General features: G+C 48.6%; 1 protein-coding gene across 2 annotated transcripts in view; it reads left to right on the forward strand.

The window, feature by feature from the left end:
• The window catches only part of OTUD7B (OTU deubiquitinase 7B), a 48,336-nt gene that overhangs the window by 8,624 nt on the left and 13,571 nt on the right, over positions 1-26,141 (forward strand). The window contains exons 1-7 of one of the 2 annotated variants that reach the window (XM_083167033.1): positions 1,516-1,615; positions 15,321-15,485; positions 16,659-16,874; positions 21,483-21,584; positions 21,659-21,786; positions 21,971-22,083; positions 23,629-23,756. In XM_083167033.1, coding sequence (XP_083023159.1) covers positions 15,446-15,485; positions 16,659-16,874; positions 21,483-21,584; positions 21,659-21,786; positions 21,971-22,083; positions 23,629-23,756 — 727 coding nt within the window. In that variant the 5' untranslated portion in view covers positions 1,516-1,615; positions 15,321-15,445. Of the gene's footprint in view, positions 1-1,515; positions 1,616-15,320; positions 15,486-16,658; positions 16,875-21,482; positions 21,585-21,658; positions 21,787-21,970; positions 22,084-23,628; positions 23,757-26,141 lie in introns of those variants that run through there. The other variant, XM_083167032.1, reaches the window with a different exon arrangement.

The following is a 26,141-nucleotide window of genomic DNA, read 5'->3' on the forward strand; positions in this document are numbered from 1 at the left end:
CGGTAGGTTCTACAGGCAATACCCCCACTAGTCCGGGGAGCCACACAAGGGGTGGTACATGTAATGCCAGTCTGTAGCAGTGTTAGACGGGGAAGCTGTGCCCATCTCCGAGGCTGTATGCCTGTGCTTACGGGGGGGGGGATGAGCGTGCAGACATGCCATTCCCCTGAGACCGTCTTGTGTTCTAGGCATACTTCTGCACTGATATCATCCTATAGAGGAGGTGCTGATGAACTTTTTTCCAGCATTCCCGGCCGCTTAGCCGGGTGAGAGGCGGCTGCTGTCCTGCGAGCCAATAACTGCAGTTTGTTAACTTATTCTTTTATTGTAAAAAAAAAAAAAAAAAAAAAATTTCGTAATGGCGCAGGATTATATGATCACTGCAAACGCTGGTGAAGATGCTGGGACTGCGCTCAGGAATCGTGTCGCTGCAGCACCTAAATATTTTGCTGCTGGAGTGTAACTCCTTAGGGGTAATGGTTCTACCTCTCCCTGCACTGGGGCCCTCACTAGCATGGAGCTTTGTAGAGCAACCAAACTGACCACCTGAACTATGATGTATGTAATTGCATGTATTTATAATGCGGTATGGATCTGTCGTTTACGTGAAAACAGCCGCCAGAGAGAGAGAAACGGGGGAGAGTAACATACGTGAGACATAGGGTGCAGAGAACCCGGCGCGTGCATGACAGCTTGCATTCTAGAGGGAGGGGGGTGGTGGGAGTCTACTCTGATAATATGTGAAATACCTGAGGTACAGCAGCTGCAGCGAGTATACACTCGCATATAGAAGTAAATGCTTTCTGAGATAGGAAGCTTAAAATCAAGATAAATCCCATCAGTCATTTTTCTGGTCACTCTTTAATGCTGCAGAGTGTTAGGAAGCATTAGGGTTAGTCTTTGGGAGCAGGGAGTTTGGCCACGGGAAGTGAGGATTAGGGTTAGTCTTTGGGAGCAGGGAGTTAGGCCACGGGAAGTGAGGATTAGGGTTAGTCTTTGGGAGCAGGAAGTTAGGCCACGGGAAGTGAGGATTAGGGTTAGTCCTTAGCAGCAGGGAGATAGGCCGCGGGAAGCGAGGATTACGGTTAGTCTTTGGCAGCAGCGAGTTAGGCCGCGGGAAGCGAGGATTAGGGTTAGTCTTTGGGAGCAGGGAGTTAGGCCACGAGAGGGGAGGATTAGGGTTAGTCTTTGGGAGCAGGGAGTTAGGCCGCGGGAAGCGAGGATTAGGGTTAGTCTTTGGGAGCAGGGAGTTAGGCCGCGGGAAGCGAGGATTAGGGTTAGTCTTTGGGAGCAGGGAGTTAGGCCGCTGGAAGCGAGGATTAGGGTTAGTCTTTGGGAGCAGGGAGTTAGGCCGCGGGAGGGGAGGGATGCTGTTAGACCATGAAAGCTTATAGAAACTGAACAAATCGCCTGGGTTTGAGATCAGGTCAGATGCAATGCGTGGTCCTGTGAGCATTGCATCGGAACCTGAAGATCGGATGAGCTGCGCTATAGTTTATCGCCTCGCCAAGCCTCCTGGGATTTAGTAATTCTCATCACCACAAGCGCTACAGGATCTGCTAGGAGTTGGATGTTGCAGGTTACACAGATAATACCAGTGGACCTGCTGAACCAGGTAAGTTACAACTAGACCATCAGGGACGTTCTTAATCCTGTTCATATGTCATCACTGCTACATGATAAATATCAATATTGTTAATGTTGACATCCCAGGCATTGTGACCAAGTAAGGGGTATAAAAAGAGATTGGAAGCATTACATGTGCCCCGGTACAACAAGAAACCTTCATTGCTCCGCAGGTTACTATTACTGCCTCACAGCGCTGAGGTCATGGGTTCCATTCCCACCATGTTCCCAACTGTGTGGAGTTTGTATATTCTCCCCGTGCTTGTGTGGGTTTCCTCCGGGTACTCCGGTTTCCTCCCACAATCCAAAAATATACTGGTAGGTTAGTTGGCTCCCAACAAGGAGCTGCGGAATATGTGTGCGCTATGTAAAAATCTGGCAATAACTCATCAGCTACCAGGGGGCTTGGGGTGTGGCATATGGGGATCAGGATAGAGGGCGCACAATGAACCGTGCCACCTATGTAGATTGGCACAGAACCTGGGTCAGGGAGTTGAACACGAGGAGGAATGTCACCTTGCAGCCTGATAACTATACAAAGCACACATCAAAGTTATCCGAGGAATGGCGTCAGAAAAAGGCGATCAGTCTTGGAATGTCCCAGTCACATCCCAGTCCCCCGCCCCCCATATGTTAAGAACTGTGGAATGACCCATAGAGTGCTTTGCAAATGGAATCCCCTATCCATTTAATCAACCTTGCAGTGTAAGGTACACGTGTGAAAAGGTTGTCTCCTGTTGGACAGGAGGTGTGTGTGTGTGTCTCTCTTTTGCAGTGTGTTGCACAGGCTTGTAGATGATTGGTAGAGATCTGCTGTATGCAGTAGGGGCTGGAGCAGAATGTTCCAGAAACTTAACTGACTAAAGTTTCAGCTTTTTGACTTCTTGTATCAGTTCTCTTTCTGGTGCTGTCTTACAGATTAGTTTAATCAAGTGGAGAGACGATTTGTTTTATTAAAGATAGTTGTGTTTTGTTTTTTTTAAATACGTTTGCTGCGGTTATGGATCATTAGGTCGGCATGTCATTAGGTCGACACAAGCTTTAGGTCAACATGGGCAGTGAAACGTAGCACCGCTGCGCTCGGCACACTATTTTATTCTCCCACCACGCCCTAGTGGATAGTAGGCATGAAATACCGCATGTCGGTTCAAAAAAGTGAATAACCCCATAATGACCTGTTGACCCATGTCAACCTTGACCCAATGCTTGCCGTCCTAATGACCGTATTATCCCTTTGCTGCAGTGTAATGTCTAAAGCTGTGTACACACGGGCATAAATCGCTGGCAATAAGGTCGCTGAGCGACCATATTGCCAGCGATTGGAGTGTGCACCAGCGATAAATCGACGGGTGCGCGCTGCCGTTTTCAGCCCCCTAATGGTCGCTGGTCGGAGAAGCTTGCTCCATGTTCTGATCAGTATATAGACTTGTGCTATCTGCTCGGTTAGAGGAGGTAATTGGATGGGAAACTTGCCCAGACCGTAGCTGCCTCCTAGCAGCCCTTATGTAGAGTATGGTGCAGCTACACAGCTGCTGTAATCCCTCTGCCCTCACCCGACCTGCAGCTAGGCTGCTGCTCCGCACAGGGTTAAGTACATCTGTGCAGCAGGGGACAAGGTGCTCAGCATCTGCCAGTGCATTGTGTGTTACGTTTCCGGTGGTTTAATAGCAGAGTACCATCTGCCGCATGCAGGACAGCCCTGGTCACTGGCAGGATAAACTGATTTACCATCCCACGGGGGTCAAAGCTGCTGCACAGTCCAGGGTGTGCTGATCCTGATTCAGAGGAGGACCGAGTTTGCACCCATTCTTCAAGTGTGACGGGAGAACCGGTTACGGGATGCTGCTGTACCCCGACTAAACACTTTATTTATAAGAAGAGCGTGTGTGTGATCCTGGTTCGTGTAGTACCTGGATGATTTAACCTGCGTTGCTTCATTTATCTGCATCCCCAAACAGCTGGCACTTACTGCCTACTCGCACTGGCTGGCCTCAGAGGAGGTGTTACCCGCCAGACCGCGTACTCTCTCGCCAGGAGCAAGGCTTGTGTACTCACCTCACCGACAAGTCCATAGGGTCCACTAACAAGTGCTGCCATTTCCTTTTAAATGTGTTCCGGCGAGGAAATCCATTAACTGAACCTTCATGTGGTGCGTTTTGTAGCCGGTCTCTGATGAACGAGGACATTAAATGGATTTATTACAACGATTAATTGATACCTAAAAAAAATGATCCTAATGTATAAGCTTGCAAACCAGGCCTCCTCCTTCCCTGCTATATAATGACTAAAGGGATTTAAATCGGGGCTCCTGCCTTTTGCAGTACTGCGCGCCGTTTTGGGACAGTGTAAGGAGTAACGTCACTTAATTATTCAGTTATTTGCAACACCTTTGTAAACCTCCATATTTGTTGAATTTACAATTGTTCATAAGGGGTTTGTGACCGGATGGCCACGCTCCTCCTGGGGATTGCCGATTTTATTTTTATTTTTTTATTCTTCTGGCTTGAGGGATTAGGGATTCTCTCTTACCATCAGTAACCGCCTGTTACGGACTCCACCAACTGCACAGTAGGGGTTTAACACCTACACCAGGACTTGGAACTGCTTATTTCCACCCAGGCTCCAGTGGAACCTGGGACCACTTCTCCTCAGTTCCTACCTACGGCACTTGGAATCGGCTACTTCTGGGTGTGCATAGACACAACGCCGCCTGGTTTAATGATTGCTAATTCCCACACCACAGGCCATTCCCTGCAGGGAGGTGGCAGAGGGATTGAGCCGGGAGACACTGGGCTCAGTCCATAGCAACTGGAGTACGGAATTCTGTTCTGGTGGTCGCAGGATACAGGCAGACACAGCATCTTAACGCTGGATAATTATTGCCAAAAAGTCTTGGCAGGTGGCGCTGGGGGATATCGGAGCATACCAATGTTACACCACCCACAGGTCTCGCAGACCCTGTTGTATTCTGAAGACAAGCTTTCTTTTTCTAGATCTTCCATCCAAACCAGTTTGATTTCCTAACGCACCATCTGGTTTAGCATAGATAGATCTCTCTCTTTCATAAACACCTTCAGAGTGGTGTAAATGAGTGGCAGCGGGTGTCTGTATATGGCACTGATTAATATCCCACATGCAGGTTATTAATTTGTTGGGGCCAGTGTTCTCAGCGGAGAACACCTAGCCCTGCCAGGTCGCTGGTCACACATCACTGGCACATCACTGTGTGCTGAGGGATCATGCTGAGTGTTCTGGGAATGCTCAGTGGGTCCCTACATGTGTAGGGCCCAGTAGGCTTGGTGATTTTTACACTAAAGGGGTCACTCCAAATGTTTGGGAAGGGTTCTTTACTGAAGTGTTGGTTATGGCTTGTAAACTCTTCCCAATATTTCTGCCCATATGATCAGGGGTTATTAAAACATTCAACATCAGTGTACTCAGTCCGCATTGCGTTGGAACCCAATAAAAATGTCCTTTTTGTTTGCCAGCTGGGAGTACCCATATTGGCGAAACCCTTGGTTCCCCTGCTCCTTAGGTACATAATATACCATCTATGAAGTATAACATATAAACAGGAAAGTACTACTGTTTGAAGGTGGTGGGATAACTACTGGCAGCGCATTTGTGACGCACATCTTTTGTGTTTTGGGTTGTATTTTTGGGTTATAACGTGTTGAACCCTAGTGTGTCACAGGCAGCAGCGGGAAGGTGTGCGCAAAAATTCTATCACACAACAAAGAAGCAAACATACTATACGTTGCAGCTGAGCATCCAATCAGCAACTCCCCCTGCAGCCTGACCTGCTTTCCTGTATATTGTCACATGGAGGGGATCTTGCAGGTGGTTATGGGAACTTGGGGTGGTGTGGGTCAGTGCGATGGGAGGGGTTCCCTTACCTAAACACTGCACAGGAAGGTGGCCAGACTGTATAGCAGGATTTGTACAATAGAGAACAAGCGCTTTTAGTTTTTAGACTTTTCCGCCTAAAATATATGTTTATATTTCTTTTACTCCTGGCCCTTCCTGCGCCAAACTCTTTCCCCCCTACAAAATCATTAGCGCTCATCATTGTTGTGACTTGTGCGGATAAGCTTGTTTTGAGCCGTTATAGTGTGTGCTTAGCACAGTAGTCGCAGTGCGTCCAAGAACAGGCCTTTGTTTGTGTGATTCGTGGGCCGGGCCCAACCCATTGTAAACACCAGTTGTAAAATGCTTGGGTCCCAGGCTGCAGTCTGGACATGACTTTCACAGTTCACAGTGTTGCTGTCAACCAGAGTTCATGCTTCATTTTCCAGACCCTGACATTCTTCTGTAAGAAGGAGGTTTCCAGCTGCTGAACATGCCAGCAATATTGGGTGTAGGCTGCTGCATTTTTTCTTTGTCTTGTTCCTAAAGTCTGGTGGCTCAGTGCTCAACGCTTACAGAACTACGTTGGCATGCAGCGGTTTACGTCCGGCAGCTTGTGTGCCCTGTTCGACCTTTCAAGTGTTTGACACCAGAGCTGTTGCTCTTAGGATAGGTAGAAGATTCCACGGCTAGTCTTGGACCACGTACCCACTGGCGTGTTGTATTCGAGTTCTGACTTGCGGTTTAGATGAGACGATTGTTTAGTTTTCTTACCGATGTATTAATGTGACGCAACAGAAGAAGAGTCTACATCATGTTAAATACAGTGTGCGAAACGCGTTATTATACAGCTGGCGGCTGCGGAGCTGCTGCGAAAGTTCCACTGGTACATTGAGAAAATGTTTAGTGGCACTGCTTACCACACCCCTACATTCCATGCCCCCGAGTTCTTTCCCACACTTTTACTAGGGGAGAACACTTGTGTCAGCACGCGTTTCGCACAGTCTGGCAGACACAAAACCATCTGAAGACTTGGAAGTGTGTGCTTGTAGCGCTGTGTAATTGTTTTAGTAGTAACCACAAAATCAATAGTCCCAACAATGAAGCAGCCATTCTGTGCACTCTGAAGCGGTACCTCGTACCTCGAACCTCGATGAAAACTTATTTTTGAACAAGGTTCAAGTTTAGCAAAAAACGTCTTAAACGATCTGTGTTATGTGACTAATACTGGTCACCCCAAAGCTGTGTCCAGTTCATCCAAAGCAACCGTTCTTCCTTTCAGCTGGTGAGTAGGATGCGGGTCCATTGGGAGGCGCGGCCCCGTCTGTAAATGACTTTGATTTAGCATGTACACCTCCTTTTGGTTTCATTTGGTGGACCCACCGGAAACCACCCTGCATCTTCCAAAACCCGTGCAGTCCCTGCCTGGGGTGGTGTTCTCTACTGTGGTGCTTCTAGCACAGTGTGGTCTGTATTTCAGTACTGATATGCAGATCATACCTGTGCTAGGTATGGAGAGCGACACCCCAGGCAGGGAAGAGAAACCGCATGGGTTTTAAAAGCCCTAAGCTAACCTGTCCTTCCGCATCGGGCAATTGTTAGCAGCCAATCGATTGTCCCCTTGCACCTACTGATGGATTTAAACTCCCAAAACACGTCTGTTCCACACTACACCATGTGCTGCTATTGCGGAGAGGGTTAAGGAGCGAGTGTAGGAGCAGCACCTGTAGGAGTTAGAACAATGCCCCCTTCTGAGCAGCGAGGCGGGCCCCAGAAAAATGACGAGAGGGGCGGCCAAGCAGCGTCCAAACTGAGCCCGAGAGAGGTTTATTTATATCCGATTGTTTTCGTGTTGTTGCTGCTGGTTTTTCTCTAGCGTGCGTCTTTTATTTATTCCTCTCCCAACTTTAAAATCATGGTGGACTAGGTAATGACACAGCACACGGCGGACGTACAGCAATCTGCATTGCACCCTATACATCTGCCTCCTGCTGATTCCCTGATGGGCGTAACGCGATCTCTGTCCATTCTCACCCTAAACTTCTCACCTATGTCCCACCTGTCCACAAACCGCCCGAGAGGAGTTCCTGGTCCTGTGACGTGCTGGCCTGGATCTTCTCCTGTCCGAATTTGCGCCCTCAACCCGTGCGGAGCCAGGACTGGCCGGGGATCTGGTTTGTAGGTAAGGCGAGCCATCAATCTAACCTATATACAAAATGACAGTGACCAGGGCATGTAGCCAGGTTATGATCTGAATACAGCTTATAAAGTCACCTGGAACAAGGGCCGCCGCCGAGGTGTAGTGCCTCCCGCCTCAATGTTGGTGTAGCGTGAAGAGGTGGTGCCCACGCGTTAGAGGTGGGATTGGCTGTGTTTGTGGGAGGCGTGGTCACACCTCTCACTGCTGAATGCATCCCACCAGCCTAGGGGAAGAACCACTCACATTATTGCTATCGTTCATCTGTTGCATGCTATAAATTGGTCAGTAGAATCTTACTGGTTGCTATGGGTAACTTCACCTGTCCTCTTGAGAAGTTTTGCTAAATCTTCCTATGAAACCTCAGAGGTGTCCTGCCCCGGGGTACCGGACGGAATATTGTCTGCGTCCTGTAATTGGCTGGCTGAATTCGGATAGTAAGCTCTGTGACCGCCATAATGTATGTTTTTTTGTGCGTCTCCTAAGCGATCTGTCTGTAAATCCGCTTTATGGCGGCGCGGAGCTACGTTAAAGGCTGCAACGCTTTAAGGATAATAAAATGCTTTTCCGTAGCGAGGGCTAATTACTTCTGTGTATGTGCGATCTTCTGGAACCAATAAACTGGGTGCACTTGGCACTTTGCCTCGGAGTAGGACACTTCCTAGCATTGCCCTGGTGGTGAGTGTGCCTGCGATGTTCCTGCTGTGTGATCAGCTTCAGATAAGCTGATAGATAGCCGTACTTTGCCTCCTGTGCTGCGTGCCGGCTGCGTGTAATCTCACTGGCTGCCTCAGGCCTTAGGGAGATGTTTGAAATATTCACCGAGGGCAAAGTTTGATGTACATATTATTTTTTTTTAAATGGTGCGGCATCATCCTATCCCTTGTGCTCGACACTGCTAGTATCACGTTACTGGTGCTCGTTTTTCTAACGTAAAATGCAAAGCTCTCGTTTTGTGGAGCGCGTCCTCTGATCTGACCTATTAAAGAGCCTTAATCTGTGTCTCTGCTGACCTTATGTAAACCACGAAGCATGACGTACTTGGGAGGGGATTAACGTGTTCCCCAAGGGCTGCAGAATCACTTGGGTCGGTTGTTTTCTGGGTGAACATCACCGATGGTGTCCGCCGATGATCGCCGGCGTCCATTATTTCTGAGCACGCCCTTCTGATGTGGTGTGTAGAATGCCGCACAAAGTCTGGCTTTTGCGCACCCCACTGGCCAGTCTATTTGGGCACGTGTTTGTCGCCCATTTACTTGCAACCACTGAATATCGTCACGTTGCGGTAGACGGGAGCTCGGACGATAAAACTGTTAAATCACCCTTTAAAAGTAATGGGTCTGTTGGCGTGGGGGGAATATTGTAAGTTAAATCGCATGTTGGACAATATAAAAATGGACTCCAAACATGATATATAGATGATCTATAGAAAGATGAGTTTTGGCTCCCGGCTGGCTGTGTGGATTTATTCCCACCCTGTAGTGTCCCTGTGAGTAATATTCTGTGCGGCGCGCTCTCCCCACCTGTCTGCACCATGCGGCGGTCATGTGATCCTAGTATTATTGAGGCTTTCTTGGATTGGGTTTAGGGAAATGCTTTGTTTTCATAACAGTGTGTGCCCCAAGGCAAACAGCAGCGTGTGCCACCTGTCCTGCTCACCAGCTCAGTCTTACTGCCAGTCTACCCCCATGGCAGAGGATAGCAGCATGTCCATGCTGTTCTGTAATAGACCTTATGGAAAACATGGACTATATAATGGTGTGAGACCCAGTATCAAATAGATTATCTATCTTCTAATGGTCCTTTTCTAAACACTGGGGTATTCAATGTGCCCTTATATTTCTGACCATCATAAATATCAGGGCACACCTATTCAGTCTGACGTTTTCGGACATCTTTCTCCCATGCAGATTCATTTTAAAAAGATGAATCTGCATTGTCGAAAAATGACTGCCAGATTGTAGAATCTGCTTTGGTTTTCAATGTGAATCTTAATTTTTTTTTTTCTTTTCGCCAAGCCACAAGTTTTTTATGACTGCCAGATTGAATAGCTTTGGTTGAATTGGACACTTATTTCCGACAGTCCGCAAAAGAGATTGGAAAACCTCCCAGAACCTGTAAGATGACAGTTAGGAGCTGGTTGCTGCGACTTTTTCTTTCTAACTTCCGCACTATGGAATGTTTTATTCCCAATACACACACACACTGATGCATGCACAGATGCATTGATACACACGCACGCACTGATGCATTGATACACGCACTGATGCATTGATACACGCACTGATGCATTGATACACGCACGCACTGATGCATTGATACACACGCACGCACTGATGCATTGATACACACGCACGCACTGATGCATTGATACACACGCACGCACTGATGCATTGATACACACGCACGCACTGATGCATTGATACACACGCACGCACTGATGCATTGATACACGCACGCACGCACTGATGCATTGATACACGCACGCACGCACTGATGCATTGATGCACGCACGCACTGATGCATTGATACACACACAGACATGCACTGATGCATTGATACGCATGCACTGATGCATTGATACACACACACTGCGCTGTAATGAAGCAGGTATCCAGCAGAATGACTTACTGCATGAATTCTCTATAGGCAGCTATTGTGGCTCTATATCCTTTCTGCCATAGGTGCATTATAACTATTGTACATGAGACATGTGGTTACACAGTGCATACAGACACCTAGGCCCTTGTTCCCATTCTGCACGCAGCAATAGAATAAGGAGGGGGTTTGTTTCGCAGTATGCGTTGAGCACTGCTGGCCTTGATCAGTACAGAAGGCAGATTCCAGATGCTACCGCCTGGTTATCTACACACGTGCAGGAGAACGGCGACCTCGTCAGACAGACCCTGCAGTGCTTATATAGCCCCCCCAGAACACCTCTGTAATAACGTGCTCTGTAATACCGTGTGTTTGTTTGCATGGCCGTGAGCATGGTAAAATGAAAGTTACCTGAAGATAAGAACTATTACTCATGACCTACATTGTCCTTAATCTATGTGTACCATTGTATAATGAGCATGGACGTGCTAAGCCGAACTGGAAGAGCAACCTCCGCATCCCCTGCAGGAATTCCAGTCCGTCGTATGGCTATCGGAGCACTCACATTGGCCGTAGCACTGATACGGTTCCATGCTAGTGCTATAGGATGACTGGATAATACACCTGCGCGGTGTTCCGGCCTATTTACTATTACTAGCTGCAAGCTCCTGGGGGTATGGATCATTTGGTCTACAGCAAGTAGGACGACATGGGTCTAGGTCGGCACAAGCATAAGGTCGACAGTCAAAAGGTCGACATTGGGTTTTCACTGTTTTTTTTGACCCGAATGTCGACACCGTCGACATGGACAGGGTAAAGTGCACCACGTACGCTCGGCACACTATTTTATTCTCCCACCACGCCCTAGTGGATGGTAGGGCATGAAATACCGCCTGTCGGCTCAAAAAACAGTGAAAAACCCTGCCGACCTTTTGACTGTTGCCTTAATGCTTGTATCGACCTAATGCTTGTGTCGTCCTAGACCCATGTTGACCTTTCCCCATGTCGACCCAATGCTTGTCATGCTGTAGACATAATTACCGTATCCTGCTCCTAGGCCAGGCTGAATGTCATTGTAATGGAGCGTAAGCAGACTGTGCTATGCAGGGAGACTGGAACACTTAGGGTTGTTTCACACGCTCCGGCACCTGCCGGGCGGCGAAACCCCGCACGGCCAAATGCAGTGCCACACACAGTAGTGAAAAATGGACATGATTGTGTCCATTCACACGGGAGGGCCACGGCCCGGCCGCCTGGTTGCGGCCAGATCCCACCACTGGAAGGGACGGCTGTGGCCATCCCCTCCATTCTAAACTTACTTGTGCGGCACGGCTTCTCGGCCGTGCGGGGATTCGCCGCCTGGCAGGAGCCGGAGCGTGTGAAATAGCCCTTACACTGCCTTTCATGTGGGACGCTCTGCCCTGGGAACCTCGGAGGAGAGCGCTGCATCGCTAGGGACTCATTCTGCACGTCTCCATTGCAACTGTGCCTGTGAGCTGTCTCTAACCTGCTGGCCCGAGGCCTTGGTGGCAGCGGGGTCCCTACAAGTCTCAATGCCGTGTAGCAGCAGCTCTGCGGCAGAATGGGGAGCTGCAGTGTTCATACTCCAGCATATTGTGAGGAAGAGGAAACGTCTGGGATTATCAGGACACGCTTCATTTCTGTGTTTACACACTCACTTTCCCCATCCGTAACGCCTGTGTTATGGCCTGGAGTTGTATTATCCCAAGTGCGTGGTGTATAGTCCGTGCATCTGTGTGTCTGGTGTGGTTATTGTGGTGTCATTGGCCCAGATTGGAAGATTGTGTCTAGGTCGGCAATCGATACGTCAATGCCAAAAATGTTGACATGCGCACAATTCACATTGACTGCAGGTCAACATGACCAAAATGTCGACGTTGATAAGGTTGACATGAGTTTTTACATTTTTTGTTGTCCGTGTCAACACCTGAGTATGTGGACTCACAATTAATGAGCCCGCGTCCACTCGGACGACACTCTTTTGCTCACAATCAGTTTTTCACTTTTTTGTCAGTGTAGACACTTAAGCACAGTGAGTGTACTACGTCCCCTCGCATTACTCCCCATGCGTTACCGTTCCCAATGTGAGTCCACGTCGGTGGTGAAGTATGGAAATGTAAAAAAAAAGTTAGAAAAAAATGTGAAAAACTCATGGCGACCATTGCCTGTCATTGCACATGATGACCTTAGGTGTTGTCCTATCATCCGGATCCCAGATTGCGGGAGGTGACGTGTGACTGCCAGCAGAGCGGATTGAGAATCCCGGTTGTAGCCTGTGGAGCGGTGTACCGTAGCACTATGCTCTGCGCTTCCAGCTGGTTCCATGTAATTACACCAAGGTGTCAGACGGGTGCGCTATTACAGATCTGTGGGGGGTTAGCAGTTATTAGGAGCCGACTGACGTGTGTCATTCATCCATTGCTTGTTCACATTCAAAAACGCTTGTGTGGCCCAGTAATGTACATGTGAAACACAGCATTGTCTGTCATGTGTAACATACATGACACAGCGGGATCATATGTAACGTTTTCACTGCGTCTGAGCAGTTATCTCTGTGCCTTATAATTGCCGCTGCTGTTTCATGGCTGTCCTCCGTCTTAATCCCATCCGCCAGGCAGCACTGGGAGCTGCTTATGGTGTAAGTTGTACGTAATGTAGTGACCAGCGCGTGCCGTAACTCCGTATAGAAGGCCGATATCTCCCCGTCTGCCAGCAGTAATCCTATGGAAGGGTCCGTCAGACCAGTGGTTCCCCAGCTGGGTACCGTGACACCCTGGGCTGCCCGGTGTTTGGTGCCCAGGACCAATTCAAATTATTTATGGCCAGTGCGCATTGCGTCATTGAGTTGACCCTATTTAGGTCAACATGCATTGTGTCGACCACTGAAGACACCTGAAATGGAAGGTCGACAAAAGTATTAGGTCGACAGTCAAAATGTCGATATGAGTTTTTTTTTTTTTTTTTTAAAGTTCCGCATGTCGACATAATTGACATGGACACCGTCAATGTGTACTGCGCCCCCTCGCATGGCTCCCTGTCATGCCATGCATTCGGGCACGGTGCCTTGATTTGCTCGGCACACTTTTATATTCTCCTTCCACACCGTAGTGGATGGTAGGGTATGAAATACTGCCTGTCGGCACATGTCGGCTCAAGGGAAATGTGAAAAACTCATGTCGACCTTTTGGCTGCCCGCCTTTTCCCATTGTCGAACCTAATGCTTGTCGAACTAGTGACCGTATCACCCTAAATGAATGTCTTAGAGATGTTATAACCGGTCTTAGACCAGTGATGTCCATATAGGTATCACACAGTAACCTGACACGGGAGCTATGGATGGTCCTGCCCAGTGAGCTTACAATCTAACCTCGACCACACTGCGCTCATACAAACCCATTCATCCTCCCTCTATACGTCTTTGTTTCACTTCCTTTATATGTACACGTGTCACACTTGCCTGTTGTGTGGTTTCCCATCAGTGATATCGGTACGAGCTCAGACTAAAGCCGCACGGTGCCCAAAACCTCAGACACCGCAACAAAATACGGATGTGACACACTGGTCTATGTGATCATTCAGTTCTGGCATAGTTACGGGCGCTGTATTCTCGTGGCCCTTCCCACCATCTGCGTTATACGGAGACTGATCGATGTCTGCCACGATAAGCCGGCCGCTCTGGGCAGTGACCTCATCCTCTGGCCAGCGGTGACTCTGTTGGGGCTTTCCAGCAGTACTGTACATACAGGGGGGGGACGACTAAATGCAGGTCCTCTGTAATGTGACAGACGTCTTGCCTGGGTGACCTGAGGAAGACGTCCCAGCCTATGACATCCGAGCCTGCATTACAGCTACTGTATTTGTGGGTTCCCCATCACTAATGAAGCATTGGGAATCCACACCACAGCTGTGACCTGCCGGAGACCCTGGCTGGGTTACGTCACCTTTGGCTTAGAACCGTGGGTAAGCCCAACACCCATCTCCTGCTCATTGTGGGTTGGCAGCTCTCCATGTTTGTTTGGTCTTTCACGTTTGTAAATGATAGAACTCGAGGGATGTGGCTGTATATTTGCAGTTTTGAGCAGCAGTCTGAGCTTGTGTTCTCTGTTATCAGCCATGGTGTGCATTGTTGAGAATAGTGAATCCATCTTCATCTCTAGTATGTTCCGGTTTCCTACTGTTCACAAATACAGTTAGGTGTCCCTCTGCTGTGGTGCTCATAGCACAATCTAGTCTGTATTTCAGTGTTGAAATGCAGACCAGGCTGTGCTTTCAGCATTTACTATAAGCTAATGTTGTGTGCATCTAAAGACTTGAACCAGATTTAATTGGCCAAACCATAGGTCTCCATCAGCACCAAGCCCTACGTCACGGGGACCGGAGCAATAGCAGCAGAGAACACAGGGTTGTGAGTGGTCACAGTAGGACTGTATACAGCATTGTTCGCGATTCTGTTTGCGATGACTGATGTTTGTGAGCGCTGCTAGACCAGCAGCTGGGTGCGTTGCTCTTCCAGATGACGGAACACATTTGCTTCCTATTCTGACAGGAGATGGGATGCAATTTGTTTTCAGAAAATATAAATCAGTCGAGTGACATTGCAGTAAACAGAGATGAGATTTCGGCGTACAGCAACTGTATAATTCATCGATGTCAAACGGAAACACTTCCAGCCGCAATAAAAAGACTGCGTGGAAAACCATGCTACATTCGCTGAGTCACAGGACCGTTCTAACTTTATGTGGCTAATAAAAATAAAATGAAATGTATATTTAATTAGTGATGAATTTGCTAGTGGTTTTACTTTAAATTTATATGCTGGGCCACTGTGCTGTGTGTGTGTGTGTGTGGCCACACACACGTGGGCCTATTGTGGGGCAGATTCAGCCGTTGTAAATGGGGTGTCTAGGGTAGGACACTGCTGGGGCCTGTGGGACCTACTAGTAAATTTGGTTGATGTACTATAGGTCAGGGTTGGCCAAACCGGTCTTTAAGATCTACTAACAGTGTCTTAATTTCCGTTCTTGTTACCTAGGTAAAAAATGGGACGCTAACGCCGCTCTCCCGGACTACGATAAGCTGCGGCAAGCAAATGCAGGTGGGCTAGCACACACCTACAGCGACACCCGGACCTTCAAACCCCCAGAAGCGGCTCATCCTATGAGACCGGCACTACAGCGGCAGGATGACCTCATACAAGGTGCGTTTCCGGTTATCCTTATTGATGACTTTGGTGCGGTGTGTGTTTGTTATTTATGGTACATTTTCTATTGTGCTTATAGTCTGTGTGTGTTTTTTGTGTATTTACACAATAGACTTCTATTGATTTGGTGCCTATTTTTTGTTTTTATTAATTAACTTTCTTTTGTTGGGGTTTTTAAATAAAACAATCGTACAAGTAATTGGAAACCATAAAAGACTGAACAAGAAGTAAAACAATTAGGTGCATAGTATTTCTGATCCTTCTGCCCATTGGCAGGAGAGAAGGGGGGGAGGTGTATGGTGACCATTAAGGCCTGGTTACTCCCCCACAGGTGGGTTTTTATCAATCACCATTAGCTCCTCTTCCGCACTCAGGGGGCGATGTATCAATGCTTGGAGAGAGATGGTACCAATTAATCGGCCCCTTTTTATTTTTTACAAACACCGCCTGTAACATAGCAGTTAGGAGCCGATCGGTTGGTACTTTGGGATTGGGTCAGACCTGTCAGCAAAGCCGCAATTTTTGCAGATGGACAAAACCATGCTGCACTGTAGATGGGGCAGATGTAACATGTGCAGAGAGAGTTAGATTTGTGGGGAGTTATGTTTCTGTGCAGGGTAAATACTGGCTACTTTTTACCTACACTGCAATTTTGGTTTCTGGTTGAACTCGCCCCACCAAAATCTATCTATCTCTGCACTTGTTACATCTGCCCTACCTGCGGCGCAGCATGGTTTGTCATCTGCAAAAATTGCAGCCTTGCTGAAAGGGACCTTCCTGTGGTGGGATGAGGTAGCAATTGGGCTGAACTCTATTCTCTGCTTTGTACAGTAGCTTGGACTGGTCAGATGCTAAGGGACCCGGACAGTCTTGCAGAACATGCAAACCAAAGCCCTAACTCCAATAAGAAATCGCTGTGCTCCCAACAGGGTCCAGAAAATGTTGCGTTCAGATTTGGGAATGTTATCTGCAGCTGTCCCCATACAATTGGGTTAAAATGTAATGTGCACCTGTATTGGAAAATGACCAAACGACTCGGCACATCTTCAGGGTTTTTGCATTTGACATGTCATTTGCCAGTGACAGCCATGTTGTTGTAGTCCTTCCTATAAGGAGTCACATGTTTTGCGAGCATAACCTAACCCCATTTTCGCTTCCTGTTCCTTTCAGAGAAACGCCTGTCACGAGGTATATCTCACGCGAGCTCCTCCATAGTCTCCCTGGCCCGATCCCATGTTTCCAGCAATGGCAGCAGCGAGCACACCCTGGAGACGCCGGTCTGCACCTTCCAACTCCCCGACCTTACCGTGTACAACGATGATTTCCGCAGCTTTATCGAGCGTGATCTGATCGAGCAATCCATGCTAGTGGCCCTGGAGCACGCTGGTGAGTTTCCTTCACTTTACCCCAGCTGGCTGATGATGGTTCTGTTACATAGAGTGCGTAACATGGCACCACACCTATACAAGATGGCGGCTGATCCAGTGTTGGTACTCCCCAGAACCACAGTAACGATTGCATTTCCCAGAGATTGTTTAAGCAGCGGCTCTGTCCTAGTTTTCTGTGGGCCATTTTTCAGAGTGATTTCCTTGTGCCAGTGTTCCATTCCGTCTGAGCTGTGTGCACCTCATTCAAGCTGTAAGAAGGGGGGGATGTAATTAGTACCTGCTCCCCAATCTTCCACCCCTCTCGGCTCCTCTACATAATTTCGGATGGATGTCATTTGTGCAAATACCCAAACCTTGCAGTCTGTAGATGCGAATAGGACAGAGGTTCTTTATATCAAGGCTGTGTCTGGGCCTAGTACTGAGGTGCTCCTCCTGTGGTCTGAATTAATAGGTCGGGAAGATCTAGGTAAACAGTCAGTAGGTCGAACACTATCTGTTGACGGGCAGTAGGTGGTACATGAAAAAGGTCGACGTGGTTTAGGCCAACTTTGAGTAAAGGTCGACATAGGAAAAGGTCCACACACATTTTCATTGTTGTTGATGTTTATGTCGACCATGGACAGTGTACCGCGTCCCCCCGCATGGCTCGCTGCGCTCAGCCCACTAAGATATTCTATCTCTATGTCCACTTTAAAAAAATAAAATAAATTGTCAAAAGGTCGTCACGATTTTTAAAATGTTGACATTTTTTCATGTGTCGACCAGTAGTTGTCGACCTATGTTCTTGGCAACCTGTCGACATGAGATACCCTCGTCCTGTGGATTGAGACCACTTGGTGTGCATCCGGACGGTCTGATATGGAAATTTTGGGGCTCCCAGCATGCATTGGTGCACTGACTCTTTTTAAAGCGGGTAGGGGGGAAATTGTGTTTGACTGGTTTAAAGCTACATTCATGTCATGTGATATATACACTTAGGCGAGCCAGTGCTTGGGGCACTCTATCCTTGACCCATTGCTCTATGGTAGGTACTTGCACAGGATGCTGTATTTGGTCAGCCCTAAACAAACAGAGGAGATGTTGGTATTTTGCACAAGTGTTGAGATTAATAACCCTACGGCCTTGTGCTAGGGGAACCTGCGGCTCTGTCCCGGCACACCTCCCAGTCAGTGTGGCAGAAGTGTTTGGTTGCTGTGGAGGGATTGCAGAGAATGATGGGCAGCACCTCATTGGCTTGGGAAGCGGTGACACCAGACTGTTGTTCAACCTGCTTTTGGGCAGACTGCAGATTCCTGTAGGATGATGTCACTGCTTGTAGACCAGGGCAGTACAGAGGCTGCTCCCAAGCCTGTGACTCTGAGAATAAAGCCAGACCCAGGACAATAGAACCACATGGAAGCTGTTCTCTCTGCAGCATGCCAGGGGTGGGCTCCCAGGAGACAGACTGTCCTTTATATGGAGTTTGTTTGTGAGGGCAATGTTTTTACCTCACAATAAAGATGATAGAATATGGTTGCTACTGGCAAAAGCACACATTTTTCAATGTGTGGCCCTCAGGCAGCTGTGGAACTACTCGCCCCAACATGCTCTTCCAACGTTTTAACATGCCCTACTAGCAAAACTGTGGCACGGCATGCTGGGATGTGTAGTTCCACAGCAGCTGGAGGTGCACATTTTAGACTGCCTTCTTCCCTGGAGTCTAAAATGTCGTTTTTTATTTGACATTCGCAGATAAAACAAAATGGCCGTCCCCCTTTCACACCTGAAGAGACCAAGGGGCCCATTTATGAAGAATTGCATATGCAGTGAGATCTGGGCGAGGTATTCGCCCCCTGATTGCAATATACGGTTCCAACAGTGGGATGTACAAAATAGACGGATTCAATACAGCCATTGCGGTGGGTTCCAGGGGCAGCCATGTTGGATGCTGAACCAAATTAGGTAAATGGGTACTTGTGTAGTTTCACGGCACCAGCATGGCCGCGCGCTACTTCCGGGTTCTGCGCTCGCCAATCTTTCTAAAATAAACTCCATGCCAACGTTCATACCCCCACTATCCACGTTGGCATGGAGTTGATTTTAGATAGCGTGGCGAGGGTGAGCACAGTGAGCCCCGCAAGGGGACTCAGACGCACGGCCATGCTGGCGCCATGAAACTACGCAAGTGCCAGTAAGTGCTAGCACCAAGGCTGGCGGCGTACTTTCAGATCGCTTAGAAAATGCCCTGAAATCGCCCCCTCTGTGTAGGCAATATAAAGATAATGGTTCAGCAGCCACCATAGAAACCGTCCTGCCTCCACACGATATACAGATTACCTGTGACTTCGCCGCATTCCCAGAATGCCTGGGATAGTCACATGACCTTGTCTCAGTAGCGTCGTGCATCCCTGGCCCTGTGCCTTGCAGGTACATTTAATGAACGTGCTGCAGTAACTGCGTGTTGTTTATGCTGCGTGTACTATCTCTACAGTAATCACCAGACAACAGTTTTGTCATTTTTAATCCTGGATTTATGCAGTTTTGTGACTGAGTCTGAGCTACGTATATAAGAGTAAGCAATCGTTAGGACTGTACCTCGCCTATGCCACACAAGCCGGGCAAGGCCACCTCGTGTGGCCATACCTTAAAAATAAGTCCTACAAAAGTTATCTTCCTGGAAGTGCTGCGAAGGGTTAAGTCCGCGCAGCGCAATCTCTCTTTGGCTGGCAGCTCTCTTTTGTTGTGCTCATCCCTCCTGGAACTCATCCATTTGGCTCAGGATGTATTGACTGAAAATAGCCTGTGTTTCTGTGTGGAGCCATTGTCCCTTGGAGCAGTGTACCAGGCAGCTAGAGTGGATTCTTCCCCCGATATCTGCCATTTATCTCCCTTGGCCCCGGCCCAGTCTGTGAGCCTCCCCTTGTACATTTTCTGTTTTCTCCAAGGCCCTCAAAGCAAATTCCGGAAGCGCCATCGGCTGTGTCGCGTCAGCATCGTATTTATTGCGGCGCGCAAGTAAACCTGCAGGAGGGTGATGCTGCCTGTGTCCGATCAGTATACACAGCCATCTCTTATATATCATTTAGATGTGTGTGTGTGTGTGTGTGTGTGTGTTAGGAATTCGGGCTGAAAAAAAAATGAGAAAAACTCATGTTGACCTTTTGGCCTCACCATTGTCAAATTAATGCTTTGTACACATTCCGACCATGTCAACCTTAGCCATGTCGAAACATTTCACGTGTGGACCCAGGCCCTGTCGACCCTATGACCCGTACCCCTATGGCATTAGGAACTGGGGCCTGAATCCCCCTTAAGCCCCGTACACACTAGATGCCCAGCACCATGGCTGATTATAGTAAATGATCTCGTCCGCGGGTGGAGGAAGGGAGCGTACAAGCGATGTCGGAGCACGTTCCGGTATCGCTCAGTGACCGCACCGGGACCAGATGTACATTCTGCTCGTTGGCTATATTGCCAAATTGGCCGGCATGTCCAGCCGAGAGGAAGAATCTTTAACACGGTGCTGGAGTTCATATCGGTAATGACATTGAGCATACACACCCGGTCTACGTGCTGCAGTCGGCACAAGCAGTCGTTCAACACGGAAAAACATGAGTTTTTAATTTTTGTTTTCATACTTAACCATCCCAATGGGCATAGAGAATAAAATGCATGGTGAGCGTAGCGGTACACTTATTGTAACCATGTCAACATAGACAACCGAAAAAACCTGGAAAACCTATGTGGACCTTTTTTATATATGAATAAAGAAAAAAAATAAAATACAGTACAAAAGATAAACTTTAGTTAATTGTCTAATGATTTGACACCAGTTTGACATTCAAGCATAGCAAAGGGACATACAATAACAGGAGGCTTTGATATAAGTGGTGAAGGCAGTGCAAGGAGGTGAAGGGTGCCCAGACAAGGCACAAACAACCAGGACAGAGTCAATTAAATTAGGGGGAATGGCCTTGGCTATACAGCTATGAGGCCCCAGACCTTGTCATATTTACTTTCACATCCATGTTTAGTATACATAAAACGTTTATGGGAGGAGGTGACATTAACAAGCACGACCCACATAGCATGAGCGGGGGAGTATGGGCTCATCCAGGTTCTAGCTATACAGACAACGGCCACAGTAGGACGGTTGTTAACATATAACCGGAGAGGAGTAGGCAAAAGCTCCTCTAAGTCCAGACCAAAAGTGCAAATACGAGGGGTAATGAGAGGGACCTGAACTCCCGTGTCCCGGATACTAAGAGTAATTGCCCATGTCGACCGTTTGCTTGTTGACCTAATAACTGTCGACCTAAATCTTGTTGGCCAAACCGGTCCTCGAGATCTACGGCCGGTCCGCATTTTCCAGATCACCTAGCTGGTGCACAGGTGCAGTCATTACCCCTTTTCACATCGCACACCTAACCCGGGTCTACCGGTATGGATTAAATCTGAGGAAATAACGACCTGAAGAGAGCACTGTGATTGGTCGTACACTAGGTGACGCATCAGCTCTCTGCAGAGGAAGTACCGTTGGGACATATTCTGATTGTTCTATAATTTGTTGATTGACAAGAGCCTTTAGTGCGAAGCCATAACACTGCTGCCCTCTGTCTCTTCACAGGTCGTCTCAACTGGTGGGCCCAGGTGGACCCCTCCTACCAGAGACTGTTGCCTTTGGCAACCACGGGTGATGGGAACTGCTTGCTGCACGCGGCGTCCCTTGGTGAGTCCAGGGAGATGTACACAAGGGGGACCCTAAATATCTGATTTGATCTCTAACAGTTGGCCCTGTTTTAGGGATGTGGGGCTTCCACGACCGAGACCTCATGCTCCGGAAGTCCCTCTACACGTTGATGGATAAAGGGGTGGAGAAAGAAGCTCTGAAGCGGAGGTGGCGATTCCAGCAAACCATGCAGAATAAAGAGGTAGAAGTGGGTTACGTCTCGCTGAGCCAGAAACCTGCATTGCACAGAAAGGATTGTTGGCGCAGGGCTGCCTGTGTGTCATGTGATCTATATGCCGCGGGGGGGGGGGGGGGGGGTAGTAGTAGCAGAGCGATAATGTCTGAGCAGTGGCTTATCCAGATCCTGACCGTGCCTCTGTTTGCAGTCCGGCCTGGTGTACACAGAGGAGGAGTGGCAGAAAGAGTGGAACGACTTGATCAAACTTGCATCCAGCGAGCCGCGAATGCATTACGGTACCAACGGGGGGAACTGTGCGGGGTAAGTAACTCTGGTAGTGTCTTCTATGACACCATGTACACACCCTGTGCCCTATTTCTTATCTTAGTAAATTTCCCCCTAAGTGCTCAAGTCCAAAGCCCACGTGTAACACTGAATAGGCTTTATATACAATGAGAATGTCACCATTGTTAGAATGCCGACGCACACATGTGTCCTCATACACCGAGCCTCGCCACCCAGCGGGAGATACCTGGAGAGTCCAGCCACATCCAGGGTGATCCTCCTTCCTCTCCTCGCCGTGTTGCTGTCTGCGGCACTTGTGAGGCAGAGAAAGCAGCTGGCAGTTTCTGTGCTGTCCCCTAGGCCAGGCAGCGCTCACCGGGAATGTATACAGAACTATTTTTAGAAAGTGCCTGGATCTAACCTGTAATGTGAATACGAGCGCGCTTGTTTATACTACGGCTGGGAGTGACTTCCGCTCTGTGCGAGGGCCTGAGCTCACGCCTGCACGCGAGGTCAGCCCCAAGACCACCACAAGCAAATCCCAAAATCTCCCAGCGATACCACCTCCTCTCCTGTCGCTTCCCTTTATGTAGATTTGCATAATTTCGTTTTTTTTTTTTTTAATCTCCTTATTTTCTAATATCAATTGTCACAACAAAATGCTAATTGTTGATCTTATTCAATGTTTTTTTTTCAGTATTTTCCGATAGTCAGAAAAGACATAAATGGGTGAATCCGCGTCTTTAGTCAGACACGGCCGCTTATTCCACAATTTAGCGTCCGTTTCAGATGATGCAGATCCGACTTTTAAGTCAGTCCTGCAGCATCAAGCCTGGCTAAAAATGCCGGGATTGAGTATGTCCTGGCCGATCTTTCCGAATATCGGAAATATTGGGCAGGATTGAATGCCCCCTTAGTGTCCTTAGATTGACATGGATTTGGTCAACGCATGAAAAGTCGACATGTCACTTGGGGGGGTTTTAAAGAGGTTTTGAACCTTTTTCGTACTTGACCATTCACTGATTGGGAACCGTAAAGCGTTCCGGGTTGCAGCAGTATCGGAGCGAGGCATCAGGCCGGAAGCAGGGCGAGCGAAGCAGTACACTAATTTAGGGTCCTTGTGCCCCAGATGTTGATGTGAAAAACTCATGTAGACCTTTTTATGCGTTGTTCTTTCCCCGTCGACTTTTTGATTGCATTAAACCTTGTCAGCAACGGTGTATGAGGACATCTGCGTGCTTAGAAATAATCTCCTCGTATCAGTATGGTCCTAAATGTGTGAATGTGCTAATATCACTGGTTGTTCTATAGCAGGGGTAGCCAACTCCAGTCCTCGAGAGCTACCAACAGTTCACGTTTTCCAGCTCACCTCGTAGGTACACAGGTGCACTCATTACTGACTGACACATTTTAAAAGATCCACAGGTGGGGCTAATGATATCACTTGTGATTCTGTGAGGAGACCTGCAAAACATTAACTGTTGGTAGCTCCCGAGGACTAGAGTTGGCTACCTCTGTTCTATAGAAAGTCCTAGTAGGAGCGCAGCGGTCATTCCTGTGATGCTTGTGATTATTTTGCAGAGCTGAAGGCCCAGAGGAGCCGGTGTATGAGAGCCTGGAGGAGTTCCATGTCTTTGTACTGGCTCACGTCCTGAAGAGACCCATCGTGGTGGTGGCAGACACTATGCTGAGGGACTCCGGGGGAGAAGGTAAGGCCAGCAGTCAGGGATAGCTTGTGGCAAATGGCACTACAGATTGGCGTGTTATTGAGGGGTGTTGTGTCTCCCCCGTTACAGTGTAATCCTGAGTTCAGCCACTGGGGAAGATTTATTTTTATATCTTTGTGGACATTGCATGTATTTATGGGAGGAAAATCCTCTCCTGTCACCTCGCACGTGTGTGCGCTCAGCTCTCCGGTCACCTCGCACGTGTGTGCGCTCAGCTCTCCGGTCACCTCGCACGTGTGTGCGCTCAGCTCTCCGGTCACCTCGCACGTGTGTGCGCTCAGCTCTCCGGTCACCTCGCACGTGTGTGCGCTCAGCTCTCCGGTCACCTCGCACGTGTGTGCGCTCAGCTCTCCGGTCACCTCGCACGTGTGTGCGCTCAGCTCTCCGGTCACCTCGCACGTGTGTGCGCTCAGCTCTCCGGTCACCTCGCACGTGTGTGCGCTCAGCTCTCCGGTCCCCTCGCACGTGTGTGTGCGCTCAGCTCTCCGGTCCCCTCGCACGTGTGTGTGCGCTCAGCTCTCCGGTCCCCTCGCACGTGTGTGTGCGCTCAGCTCTCCGGTCCCCTCGCACGTGTGTGTGCGCTCAGCTCTCCGGTCCCCTCGCACGTGTGTGTGCGCTCAGCTCTCCGGTCCCCTCGCACGTGTGTGTGCGCTCAGCTCTCCGGTCCCCTCGCACGTGTGTGTGCGCTCAGCTCTCCGGTCCCCTCGCACGTGTGTGTGCGCTCAGCTCTCCGGTCCCCTCGCACGTGTGTGTGCGCTCAGCTCTCCGGTCACCTCGCACAGTCACTTTCCTTTCCCCTACTACATATAGAAATGGATGACTGGGGAAACAGCCAGATAAGCCGGAACTCCCCAACCGTCCCCAGCACACACAGCATAGCAGGGCTGCCCCTAACATACACATGAGACCTGTACAAAGCACAACTGAAAGACCTGGGAGAGGAATATATATCAGTAATGGGCCAAATACATCAGCAATCACAATTAATGGATTTCCAGATCCAGGGATTTTTTGGCCAGATAAATGGATTCTACAATCTATTCGACTTTGCCCAAACATTACAGATTTATTTCAGTGATCGGCAGATTTTTCCATCTAAAGATTGCATCTTCATATCTGGAAATTGCCCAATCGATTGTCATTTCAGCTGTTCATAATGTCAATAGATGAAGAAGACGAATTGGGAATGCCCACACATATAGAAAAGATCTGCAGATAATACCAGATTATTAAACATGTTTAAAAACCTGATTAAGCAATCGATTGGCGATTTTGGTTGGAATTGCCAAAAGGGGGAGCCCACACATCAGCAATTAATTGTGGCAATCATCTCCATATCTGAAAATTGTCACAATTAATTGCTGATGTACTGTATGGGGCCCTTTAATAGATGAAGAAGACGAATTGGGAATGCCCACACATATAAGAAAGATCCTCAGATAATACCAGATTATTAAGCATGTTTAAAAATCTGATTAAGCAATCTATTGGCGATCCCTATTAATTTTTGATTGGGATTGCCAAAAGGGGGAGCCCACACATTTAAAATTAATTGTGGCAATCCTCTCCAGATCTCAGGATTGTCACCATTAATTGCTGATGTATGGGGCCCATAAGCTGTTTAACAGCCAAAGTTTGGAAATGACTGTTGTCATTGAGGCGAGTGCGGTACTGGACACTGAAGCAATCACTATTCTGTAGGTTAGACCCAAGAGGCCGGAAGCTGTGCGGAGCAGTTCTGCCTATTCTGCCTAAGGCTCTGTGTCCCGTTCCTGCCTGTCTGTTACACATTCTGACTCCGCAGCATATCCCGATGTAGTCCAGCTAGTTGTAGTATCACAATGGGCTGGGTCCCAAAACGTGGCTATATAAGTGGAAAGCAGGATCACTTGGTAATAAACAGTTGTGTTCTAGGAGAAAGAAAATTGTGTGTTACACTGCCAGCACTGCACCTCCTCCCTGCCCCCTAGATGTCCCTCCCGGCACTGCACCTCTTCCGTGCCCCCTAGATGTCCCTGGCGGCACTGCACCTCCTCCCTGCCCCCTAGATGGCCCTATGCGCGTTCTCTAGGTTCCCTACATGGCCCTGCCTGCACCGCCTCCTGTAGGTTCCCTACATGGCCCTGCCTGCACTGCGCCTCCTCTAGGTTTCCTACATGGCCCTGCCTGCACTGCGCCTCCTCTAGGTTTCCTACATGGCCCTGCCTGCACTGCGCCTCCTCTAGGTTTCCTACATGGCCCTGCCTGCACTGCACCTCCTCTAGGTTTCCTATATGGCCCCGCCTGCACTGCGCCTCCTCTAGGTTTCCTACATGGCCCTGCCTGCACTGCGCCTCCTCTAGGTTTCCTACATGGCCCTGCCTGCAC

Source organism: Crinia signifera, chromosome 12 (assembly GCF_055691185.1).
Source record: "Crinia signifera chromosome 12, ASM5569118v1, whole genome shotgun sequence".
In the NCBI taxonomy this organism is placed as follows: Eukaryota; Metazoa; Chordata; class Amphibia; order Anura; family Myobatrachidae; genus Crinia; species Crinia signifera.